This window comes from Neomonachus schauinslandi, chromosome 1 (genome assembly GCF_002201575.2).
Source record: "Neomonachus schauinslandi chromosome 1, ASM220157v2, whole genome shotgun sequence".
In the NCBI taxonomy this organism is placed as follows: domain Eukaryota; kingdom Metazoa; phylum Chordata; class Mammalia; order Carnivora; family Phocidae; genus Neomonachus; species Neomonachus schauinslandi.
The window spans coordinates 195,086,808-195,098,957 of NC_058403.1; the positions used below are offsets into that span (position 1 = coordinate 195,086,808).

The 12,150-nt window shown below is 41.7% G+C and overlaps 1 protein-coding gene across 1 annotated transcript in view; it reads right to left on the reverse strand.

Moving 5' to 3' along the window:
• DOCK3 (dedicator of cytokinesis 3) overlaps positions 1-12,150 on the reverse strand; it is a 482,665-nt gene that overhangs the window by 53,122 nt on the left and 417,393 nt on the right. Inside the window, exons 25-27 of the mRNA XM_044912806.1 lie at positions 9,780-9,926; positions 7,730-7,828; positions 556-650 (exon numbers count right to left, since the gene is read on the reverse strand). Of these exons, the coding sequence (XP_044768741.1) occupies positions 556-650; positions 7,730-7,828; positions 9,780-9,926 (341 nt within the window). The remainder of the gene's footprint in view (positions 1-555; positions 651-7,729; positions 7,829-9,779; positions 9,927-12,150) is intronic.

Here is a 12,150-nt window from a genome sequence, read left to right on the forward strand (position 1 = left end):
TATGAATGGAAGAGACAATCTGGGGGCAGTCTAAGAGTGAATTCTGTTGCTGGAGTCAGAAGTGGTCAGAGCCTTACAGCCAGGCCTTGGGTAGATAATTAGCACTAGCTGTGGGAGGCAGGCAGTGTCTGGCAGACAACAGAAATCAAATCAAGAGGAGGGCTTGGGATAACTGCCTGAAACTAGACAACAACAGAGGCCAGTGGTCCATGGAACAGGCCTCCCTCAAGGAGAAAACTTCTCTGGGTATTATGATTTCACATCTTTACCTTCCTTTTCTATCCTTACCATGACATCTCTGCCAGGCACTTAAGACTCCATTTTGAACTATCTTTAACACTTTCTTCATCTTGAACTTATGGTAAATGGTCAAGTCCTACTGATTGTGCCTCCAAACATTTTTCAAATTTACCCTGTCTTTTCTGTCCCCATGGCCTTGGCAATGATCTCTGTCTTGCTTTCTCTCTCTGCCACACAAACACACACACACTCTCTCTCTCTCCTTAGTCTGAAAATAGCTCTGTTGATGCTGGTGCAGGGCCCTTCCACACTCACTTGCTTGTAAGAAGTCTCATCACCATCCAGTCCCGAGGGAAGACACTCATCTTCATTAGGTTCCGGAACACACAGAAAATCTTCAGCAGGAATTCCTGATCCAGCAGGAAAATCTGATGTGAGATACCACCACAACCACTACAGCACGCATGTCCTTAACAGGGCTCTCCTGACTTCCAGACCATGAGAATGGAGAGGACTAGTGGGTTAGATTCCGGTTCCCTCTGTGAGTTATTTTCTTTTAGAGGCCTGTATGAGAGTGAGATCGAGGCACTCTCTCAGGCCAGGTGGGAGCAGACCCAAACTGGGTAGAACAGAGGGAGCTCTGCACCCTGAGCCCGGTGCCTAAAGCCCAAAGTGTTCGGAAGGCTAGAGTCCAGCAGAACTGGTATCCAATTGGGTCTGTGGGTCTCATTATTTGAGCCATGGCCCTTGAGCACTTGACTATAAGAACCTGCTTTTTGGGGGATGCCTGGGTGGCTCAGTTGTTTAAGTGTCCGACTCTTGATTTTTGGCTCAGGGTCCTGAGATTGAGCTCTGCACACAGCGTGGTATCTGCTTCTCTCCCTCTCTCTCTCCCTCTGCCCCTCCCAGCCCCCTCCCCCCCCCGCTTACATTCTCTCTCTCTCTCTCAAATAAATAAATAAAATCTTAAAAAGAACCTGCTCTCTTGAATATTAAGAACACATTGACAGGAGAAGCATTTTAGGAATGGCAGAGTAAAGACCTCCAAAATGTGCTCCTCTATGAAAGTAATGAGAACACTGGCAAAGCAGGTTAAGCAAAGACTTGCAACAATCCAAGGAGTGTTATTCAAGAAAAATGGTTGAATCTCAGTAGAACGGTGAAAGTTGTTGCACTTTAGCTTGTCCCATTCCTCTTCCTACCTCCATGGTATATCCTTGAAAACAAGCAACCGTAGAACCACAGTGGTAGTGAGCTCCTGAAAAAGTGCCACCCCCCCCCCAAATTGCTACTTCTATCTGTCTGGCAGCAACCTCGGAAATCCCCATTCAGAGGGCTTCCCTGATCTGACCCAGAGCTCACCCAGTGAGAAGAGCCTTTTACGTAGGGCATATATGGAAAAAAATCAGCCGTAATAATTTAATATCCAAGTTGCTTGAAGCAGCCATGTCATTAGGGCATTAAGAAAATTGCCAAAAGACTTAAAAGAAAAATCTGGGGAAAGAAATATCTATAGGGGACTTTGAAAAGCTCTGAAATATTCCTGGGAACCTAGAAGTCCACACACATGTTCAGGGCTGTACATATTCCCAGGAAAGACCTGAGAAGCCTAATCTCTCACTCTGGCTGACTTTGAGGCTCTATGTGAAGCAGGAAGTGAAGGCTAAGGCAGTAATGTAAACGGTTGGAGCATTGAAGGTAAGTCCCAACACACACATACAGATACTTAGCAAAGCATCAAAGACTTATGACTTAAGGCATTTAAGGAAATTTCTGTCCAGGTACTAGCTGGCCACTAAGATGAAGACCTCAGTGGCTGCACACAACAAAGTATACAGACATTAAAGAATTAGTCCAAGAAAGTCACTAAATAAGCTAGCAAACAGATATCAATAACAACAACAAAACAACAAAAAGCAACAACCACCACCCCTGGGATGTGGTAGGGGATCTGATTTAAGAGTTGCCACATTATTTAAATTATCTAGTTTCTAACAAAAAAATTATAATATGTGAAATGAAACATGAAAGTATGACCCATACACAGAAAAAAGAGAAGTCAATAGAAACTTTATCTGAAGTAGCTCAAATGTTGGACTTACTAGGAAAAGACTTTAAATCAGCTGTTATAATATGCTCACAGAACTAAAGGAAACCATGCCTAAAGAATTAAAAGAAAGTACAAGAACAGTATCTCACCAAATAGAGAATATCAATAAAATAGACAGAAATTATTTTAAAAGCATCAAATAGAAATTTTAGAATTTAAAAGTACCATAACTGAAATGTAAATTTTGCTAGAAGGGCTCAACAGCAGATTTGAACTGACAGAAGAAAGAATCAGCAAATTTAAAAGATATGTCAATTGAGATTATCCAGAGGAACAGAAAGAAAATGAAGAAAAACAGAGCATGTGGGATACCACCAGTTGTAAAAACATACAAATAATAGGAATGTCAGGAAGAGATGAGAGAAAAAGAGGAAGAGATTTTGAATAAATATTTGAAGAAATATTTTAAAAACTTCCCAAATTTGATGGAAAAAACCCTTTAATCTACACATCCAAACAGCTCAATGAACTCCAAACAGGATAAAATCAAAGAGATTTATATACAGAGATATCATAGTCAAAATGTCAAATGCAAAAACAGAGAATCTTTAAAACAAGAAGAGAAAAAAATTTTATCATGTACAAATGATTCTCAATAATAGGTAACTTATGAACAGATATGATGGAGGCCAGAGGCAGTGGAATGACATATTCAAAGTACTGAAATAATGTCAACCAAGAATCTTAAGTCTAGCAAAGCTATCATTCAAAAATGAAGAAGTTAAAACATTCTCAGATTAAAAAAAAAAAAAGCTGTGAGAATTTGTTATTAGTAGAGCTACCCTAAAAGAAATACTAAAGGGAGTCTCTCAGACTTGACTAAAAAGACACTAGACAGTAACCTGAATCCATATGAAGAAATAAAAAGCACTAGGAAAAGTGACTATATAGGTAAATATAAAAGAAAGTATATATGTTAAGTTTGTAACTCTTCCTATTTGATTTACAAGGCAACTGCGCAAAGCAATAATTATAAAACCATGTTGAGATTATAATGTATAAATATGTAATTTATAAGACAGTAACAGCACAAAAAAGAAGAAAGAATTGGAGCTTTATTGGAGTGAAGTTTTTGTATACTATTAAAGTGAACCTGATAGATTGAGATGTTAATTGTAATTCCCAGGGCAACCACTAAGAAAATAACTTTAAAAATATGCTAAAAGAACCCTCAGTTTGTTTCCCAGAGTCCATAGTCTTGGGTTCTAGAGGGGATGGGGGTGGGGGGATGGATTAGCCTGGTGATGGGTATTAAAGAGGGCATGTACTGAATGGAGCACTGGGTGTTATGCGCAAACAATGAATCATGGAACACTACATCAAAAACTAATGATGTAATGTATGGTGATTAATATAACATAATAAAATAAAATAAAAAATATGTAAAAAATATGCTAAAAGAAACAATGAAGGAATTAAAATGGCACACTAAAAATATTTAACATAAAAGAAGGCAGAAACGGAGGAGGAGAGGAACAAAGAAGATATAAGACAGATATAAAACAAATAGCAAAATGACAGGTGTAAATCCTAACTTTCTGATAATTACAGTAAATGTAAGCAGACTAATCATTCTAGTCAAAAGGCAAAGATGGGAAGATGGATAAAAATAAACATAATCTAATTATACGTGGTCTACAAGATACAGATTTTAGATTCAAAGACATAAATACCTCAAAAGTAAAAGGATAGGAGATATATATACAATGACATAAAGATATACTACTGTTTCCTTCTAAGAGGTTTGTAGTTTAGCTCTTACATTTAGGTCTACGATCCCTTTCCAGTTGATTTTTTTTTATATGGTCTTGCTAGTGCCAAGAAATAGAATTGATTTTTGTATGTTAATTATGTATCCTGCAACTTTGCTGAACTTGTTTCTGACTTCTCTGATAGTGTTTTTATGGATGTCTTAGGATTTTCTGTATACAGTCATGCCATCTAAGGATAGAGATAGTTCTACTTCTTCCTTTCCAAACTTGTGCCAAATTGCTCCAGCTAGATCCTCCAGTATAATGAATATAAGTGGTTAGAGCAGATGTCTTTCTCTTGTTCCTGACCTTAAGAAGAAAGCATTCAGTCTTTTGTTATTAAGTATAATGTTAGCTGTGGGTTTTTCATAGATGCCTTTTGTCAGTCTGAAGAAATTCCCTTCTATTTCTAGTTTGTTGAATGATTTTATCATGAAAGTTTGGTGGATTTTTAAAAAATGATCTTTTACATCGATTATGATGATCCTGTTTTTGTCCTTTATTCTATTTAACGGTGTATTACATTGATTGATTACCATATGTTAAGCCAACCTTGCATTTCTGGAATCAATCCCACATGTTCATGGTGTATACTTCTTTTAGTATGTTCCTGGATTCAGTTTGCTAGTATGCTGCTAAAGGTTTCTACACTTACATTTATAAGGGGTATTGGTTTATAGTTTGCTTTTCTTGTGATGTCTGCCTTTGGTTTTCATGTCAGCGTACTACTGACCTCATAAAATGAGTTGGGAAGTGTTCCTACTTCTTCCATTTTTCATAAGAGCTCGTGAAGGATTGGTATTAATTCTTCTTTAAAAATTTGGTAGAATGCACCAATTAAGCCATCTGGTCTTTGGCTTTTCTTTGTGGGAAGTTATAAATTATTAACTTGATCTTGTTAATTTGTGATAAGTCCTTCAAGATGGATATAATCAGAGACACTGAGTTGTACAGTTTAAAAGTGTAAATTTTATGGTATGCAAATTATATCTCAATAATGCTGTCATAAAAAAAGAATAAATGTGCCGAACTCTATATTTGGTGTGGTGGACTGCATATGTTCCCTCATGTCTGTTTCAGCTCAAATCCTCTAAAATGACAGTAAAGAAATATATATGCCCACAGAGACAAAGGAAACAGGAAATAAGAACACAGTAATCAGAAGAGGTGAATACATTTTGAAAGCCTTTGTGGTAACTGACTTAATATACTTGAGAAAGATGACAGCCAAGAGCCGTTGGAAGTGACAGCAATAGGAAGCAAGAATCTCAGAAACTGTAGGCATCACCAGGTACCTCTGTGGGACTGGGATATGAAGGCTAAAAACAGAAAGATTGATTTACAGTCTCCCCAAGATCTCTTCTGCCATCTCATGTCCCTAGGTGACCAGACTTTTACCATCCTGTCAGAAGACTGAGGGCTGCTCTCTGGAGTAGTTATTCACTGAGGATCTGTTCTCAAGGATACAGCAACAGCTAAGGGCTGAGATGCCAAAATGAAAACAGGCACTGAGAGAAAGTTCACCTGCTGAACTGGAAGGTTCCCAGTCCCTTTTTGCTATTTGGTTCCCAAAATATTGGTGGGCTACTCCATTCCTAGGAAGGGAAAAGGATTCTTGTCTCAGGAAATAGATAAGTCCAAGAGAGCAGACCAGTAAATACAGGAATTAGAGGATATTCTGACCAAATGACCAGACCCTCTTCAGTCAGCTACAGGCAAGCCTGATGGAGACAAACCCTGCACACACACAGAGCTTCTCATTAGCACCAGAGCACCTCACTTTTAGACACAGACTGACATCCAAAAGTCTCTACATATAGGAGGAAAGTCTCTAACATGAAAGTTAGAGACTGAAACAAATAAAACCAGGGCAAGTTTCCAGGAAAAGAAAAAGTGATCTGACAGTATCTGGCAGATCTGACCTTGAGGAAAGCTGGAAGAAGAGGGAGTTTATTACAGAGAGGGAGTAGGAAATCCTCACCACATTTGAAAACCAAAAGAAAAAAAACCAAACAAGTGAATAACAAAAGAGGCAAATAATTCCAGGAAAAAACAAAAAGTTTTATAAGAAAGGAAGTGTAACAGCATAGCAGCTGGCTCACCACAGTACTTAACTAGCTGTAATAAAGAGTCAACTACTGATTTAAACAAAAATGTATGCAAGCTATATTGGAAGAATGAGAGGAAAGACATGTGTGTGAGAGAGAGGAGAGTGACCCTTGTTTTCCATGGGAACAAGAAAATAGATAATAACTACCATTAAAATTTAAAATGGCAGTAGAAGCTTAAAGAACAGCAGAAGAGTTCAAAGTGACTGCTTTTGGGGAATAGAAACTGGACACGGGTCAGGTAGAACCAGGAAACTACCATTTTATGTTACGAGCTTTGTAATGTGCTTTGGCTTTTAAGATTATGTATACATATACACTGTATATTAACTACACTGGAATTAAAAATTTAAAAACCCATAAAGTTCTGGGTATAGTGCTTGCACATAGCAGGCTTTCAATAAATGAATAATAAATTTAAAATTAAAAAATGTGTACATATTGCTGTTATAAAAATAAAATTTTAATTAAAAAGTAAGAGAATGATGTCAGCCTGAGCTTCTGACTGCGAATCAGTTAGTAGAACACACAAAGGACGAAAATGATCTAGAACAGCCAACCCTGGATTTTCAGGCTCTATACCCCAGCTCAAGCACTGCTTTGGTCTCTGGCTAACTTTTGGTTCACTTCAAGGGCTGTCAATTCACCCCTCCAAGAAGATAGGCTGACCTTACTGCAATGAGTTAATGACAACAATCTGCAGAGATCTATGTCTAGGGAAAGGCAGGCAAGATCAGATAGTAGAAAGTGACACCTAATACTAACTGCTACAGTATGATTAGTAAAGGTCATACAAATGAGTAACAGTGCAATGCATTACTATGAAATTCAAATGACTTGGTTCTGAATGGAGGCAGAGCATACAACTAAAATTTGCAATAGTTTGTTTATCCAGGGATGAACTGAGTAGCACATTCTAAGGCAAAGACACAAGCCCCAGTAGTTTGTCAGCAGCTGATACCATATGAAGCTTGGCAATGCTCTTCTGTTGTGTGGATCATGGGCCCATTTCTCTACACTATCTCCCCCAGTGGTCTGGATCCGGTCGTCAATGTGCAGTACTCACTTTTGCTTTCTACAGGTCACTTCCAGAAATACATTTTACTGAAGAAAAGTCTTCACCATTATTATAACTATAGTTATTAAACAGTGAAGTCTGGTTTGCAGGGGCAAAATATAAGGTGATTATTGAGTTCATAAGAAAGGGAAGAGCTCTGGTTTGTGGACAACTACTATGGCCTAGAGCAGCCTCCCATAGAGGCACGTGGTCATAAGGCTGCTATCAGTCAGGGAAAACTGGCCCATGTTACTGGGGTCTGTCTGTATAAGAACACTGCTGGCTTTCAGCTTCTGGGAGCCATACACTCACAGCTATAAAGTGGGGCTGGTGAATCCTTCGCCCTAGGCAGCACTGGTCACTTGTACTCGCCCCCTGGCAGGGGGAAAGCCCTTGGGCAGTCTTAGCTTCATGCTTCCTGTCCTGGGTGAAAAGTCAGTTTTGAGGTAGGTTTGTTGCCCACCTTGAGTTCATCTTTGCTCTGGAAGTTGTCCAGGAGGTGCTGGTAGTGGGTGTCACACATCTGGCGGAGCAGCGAGAGAAGGCAGGACACGTACTCACCCTGGGGACCAACCAAAAAAAACAAAAACAAAACCAAAAAACAACCACTCAGCACAGCTAATCACATGGGCTGTGTTTCCCCAATCCACAAGAGGGCAAGGAGAGAAGGAAGGGTCTGAGATGGCCCCAATGATCATGAAAGGGAAGGTGAGAACTCTGGCCCTGAGAATGAGTTTTCTTTTCTGCTACGGGAGACCTGAAGGGCTTGGGAGTTTTAATGAGGCCTCGGCAGTATGGGGTTAATGGAAAAACCTTAACCTGTAACAAAGAAGTACTGCAAAGTGAGACAGATAGTCTAGGTTTTTTTTCCTAGGAAATTTCTGGCTACACAGTCCTCCGTCACTATATGTTGCCAGGCCACCATGTTGAAGTCTACAGGGGTTCCTCAGAACAGGGTGCTCGGCCTTTTCTGGGCAGAATTGGGACTCTTCTCGTCGTGCTGGGTTGGAGCAGCCCTTCTACGAGGATCTCTGGGACCTCCCAGAGCTTACATGTGGCTACTGGACCAGGAGAATGGAACATAGTAGGTCAACATAACTTTCTGGAAAGCAGAGGAGTCAAAACTGATCTCTATGAGAAGACAAGTTATGGGCTTTAAGATAAGTAAAAATTTAAGGATAAAAAATGAACCGTTAAAATTTCTTCAAGTTCCAACTGTGGTAAACATGGAAGAAAACCTTGTTTTACGGACTCCAAGACTTTCATCATCTTCGGTCAATTTTTGGCATGGGCAGCTGACCAAATGTTTTTAAACTCATGGAAATTTGACAGTAGTTTTTTTGTCTCTCAGAGCATTGCTAGACACATGAAATTATTATGCATATGTGTATGCAGAACACATACATGTATACGAACCTCAGTTTTATCTGGAAAATGGGCATAATAAGCCATAATTCATAGATTCATTTATGAGGATCAGAGGAATGAATGTACATGAAGCTTTTCCGTGGAAAAGTCCGGTACATTAAGACGCGCTCTGTAAATTATGCAGTTATTACCATCTTCATTACATCTCTGTGATGTAGCATAAATGGGTCAGGGTTTGTAACGTGCACAGAGCAGGGTCTGGCGCACACGGCAGGCACTGGGCAGTTGTGGGACAGAAGGTCGGGTTACCAGGACATAGCAGGGTACGCATATTTTTAGGCACAGTGAGAGTGCCCCCAACAGGTGCTCCCAAGGGAACAGACGTTCTTTCTAAGCCCAGTGCTTCAGAACACATGCCTCTTCTCTGCTCTCCCTGCTCCCCTAGCCTGCTGGAGCTTGGCTTGCTCCCACAGAGGATTTACTTCAAAGAAATCACTGCAGCCTCCTACCTGCCAACTGGAAGATCCCATGCAATCTGTTTATTGAGCTCTAACATCGGCCTTAAGAAGTCCACTCTGGGTATAGGAGTCGGGGCTGTCTCTCTGCCCCTCCTGAGAGGCTTCTCCGGGCTGTTTCTCTTCTAATTGTCCAGTAATGCCAGGGCAATTCTACCTCATCACAGTTTTCCTGATGCTAGACATTTGGATACAAACATTGTGGACAAAACCAACTAATCTGTAGATACAACCAAATTCTAAGAAAATTATTCTGCTGTGCAGCACATCATTTAGGAGAGCCTGCTCCTCGAAGGAAAAGTCCATTTTTCACCTTCAGTCCCTCACTATGTCTCTGCTTCATTCTACATAATAGAAAACTAGTCGGCATAAAGGCAGTGGCCAACAGAGACAGTGTGCAGGAGAACAGGAGCACTCCCTGCATCTGCCCTCTAGTGAGACTTTTGGGACTATGAACCTCGAGCTTTGAGAGTGGAGATGGGAACCAGGTGTGAGAGGGGAAGAGGGCAGCATGCTGACAACCATGCAGGAAGGGGGGTGATGAAGGTGGTGCGATGAGGAGGTGGGGGTTGGTGTGGAGGAGCCCCAGGTTAGAAGAGAAAGCAAGAAAACCTGATGTTAGTTACTAACAGTGATCTCGGCTGTGCACTGCGGGCACCGCTGCCCTCTTACCGCCTCCTGAGCGTGCGATTTGCTCATGATGGTGAGCAGAGTCTGCAAGAGCACGTCCAGGAGGCTCTCCACCATCATTTCTACCTCCTCCATGACATCTGCCTCCTGGAGCGAGCAGCGAGAGAGCACACCGTTAGCAGCAGGCCGGGCTGTCATGCGGCTGGCAGTACTCTAAGTCAGCGACGTCAGGGGTGGTCTTCTGCCTGGATTCTTAACACTGAGCCCCGGCCTCACTAGCTCGCCGTGCCAAGGAACCTGAGACAACGGCTCTGAGAGAACGTGAGGCAAACCTGCCTCTGTTGCCCTGGGATGGTGGCCGGGGCCTTCGCCTAACCCAGCACCACCTGACGCCCACGGTTCTGAACCTCAGGTAGATACGTTCATTACGATGTACAGGGCAGAAGCGAGGGTCCTGAGTTACATGTTTTCTTTGACTTCCCTAGAAAAGTCAGGAGAAAGCACAACACTGCTGACTAACCCTCTGAGAAAATGGTAAAGTAGTCATGCTGCAGGGTGCGGAGGTAGCACCTTCCTACTGCTAACGCAGCTGCTAAAGCACAAAGAAGTATCTCAGCCTTCAAGAGGACTGTTCTTCTCAGGGCTTTCTCCTTAGGTGAGGTCAAGCTTTGCTGGCCCCAGCTGCTGCTCAGTATGGCTGCATCTCACTTCTAGCTCCTCAGCATTCTTGCTCGTGTTCCCTGGTCCACCTGAAGGACTCTGGTCTCAATGTGTCTTTCTTGGGCAGCCTCACAAAAACAACAAAGCCCACCTCCCCGCTAAGCTCCGCTTCTCGACCACCACACTCTGAATCTAGGAAGAGTCTGTGCTATCCTTTTACAGACCTCTCACAGTGAATCTCAAATCTTGTAGCCTGATTTTATTTATCTTACAGAGATTCCCATTGCCCCCTTCTCTAGCCTCTTTATATTATTACTGGCATAAATGTCCATCTGTCCATCCATCCACCAATCCATTATTCATTAAGCATTTACCATGTGCCAGTCAGTGTTTGTGAACCTGAGTATACAGAGGTGAACAAGAAAGATAGTATTTCTACTCTCATGGAGCTTAAATTCCACCCCCAACGCATCCATTCAATGTAATTATACTGTGCCCCGTTTCACATGAAAAATATGAGCAGCTCCTGGGGCCAAAGTCCTCTTTCTCAACTGCTGAAACAATTGTAACACTCTAACCTATGACATCTCTCTGACTAGTTGTAAGCAAGTAATTGCACCCAACTCTCTAGCTCTACAAAAACAACCAGACCTTCAGGTTTTTACCTGTTTCCATTCCTCTTCCATTCCTCTCCTTCCTTTTATTTCCCCTTCAATTTCTCTCCTTCCTTTAGCAATAAGCCTCTCACCTCCTCAAGTCTGACCTTGGATTGCTGATAGACGTCTCTGAGGCCTGGTGGGAAGCAGAGCTGCCAAGCTTTGCCTCGAGCCAAGAGCAAACAATAGGGCCACTACAACCTCCATAGGCACTCTGCCAACTGAGGCCCCTGTCACCAGATGGTACTTTAAGTCTGGACACCAGAGCACCCTATTGGGTCCCTACATCCTGCTCAAATCAATCACACTCTTTTTTCTCAGGACCTCTCCTGCTCTACATGGATAGCCTAACCTTGTACATTCTTATCACCTGGCTACTGGCCTTCATTTTAAATGTGGTTGAAATTTTATTCTCCAGAAACTGGATCTCAATTTAGTAAGATGTTGGATTAAAAAACTCATTCTTGGGCGCCTGGGTGGCTCAGTTGGTTGGGCGACTGCCTTCAGCTCAGGTCATGATCCTGGAGTCCCGGGATCGAGTCCCGCATCGGGCTCCCTGCTCGGCGGGGAGTCTGCTTCTCCCTCTGACCCTCCTCCCTCTCGTGCTCTCTGTCTCTCATTCTCTCTCTCTCAAATAAATAAATAAAATCTTTAAAAAAAAAAACTCATTCTTGTTCTTAATTTCTTTCTTATACTTTCCTATAGTTTATTTTCTCTAATGTGCATTTCTTCTATAATAAATATATCAAATTAATATCATTAAAATAAATTCCTACCCTTATTCATGCCTGTTACATGTCTTTCCTTCCCCCCCCGCTGACCCCTGACAGATCTCTTTTTAGAAGAAAAAGTAAGGAGGAAAAAAAATAGGCAAAAGCATGATTAGTTGAAACCTCGTCTTTAAAGTACAATTCTCCCGTCCCATGAGGCTCAGAGCTCTCGTGGGCAACAATTATCTCTCGTACAGCCTGACCTCATCTGGCATGGTATAGGAATGCCATATGGGTGGAATCAAGCCACCAGGAAGCTGACAGAAAAGTCTGAATGAGCAAGCT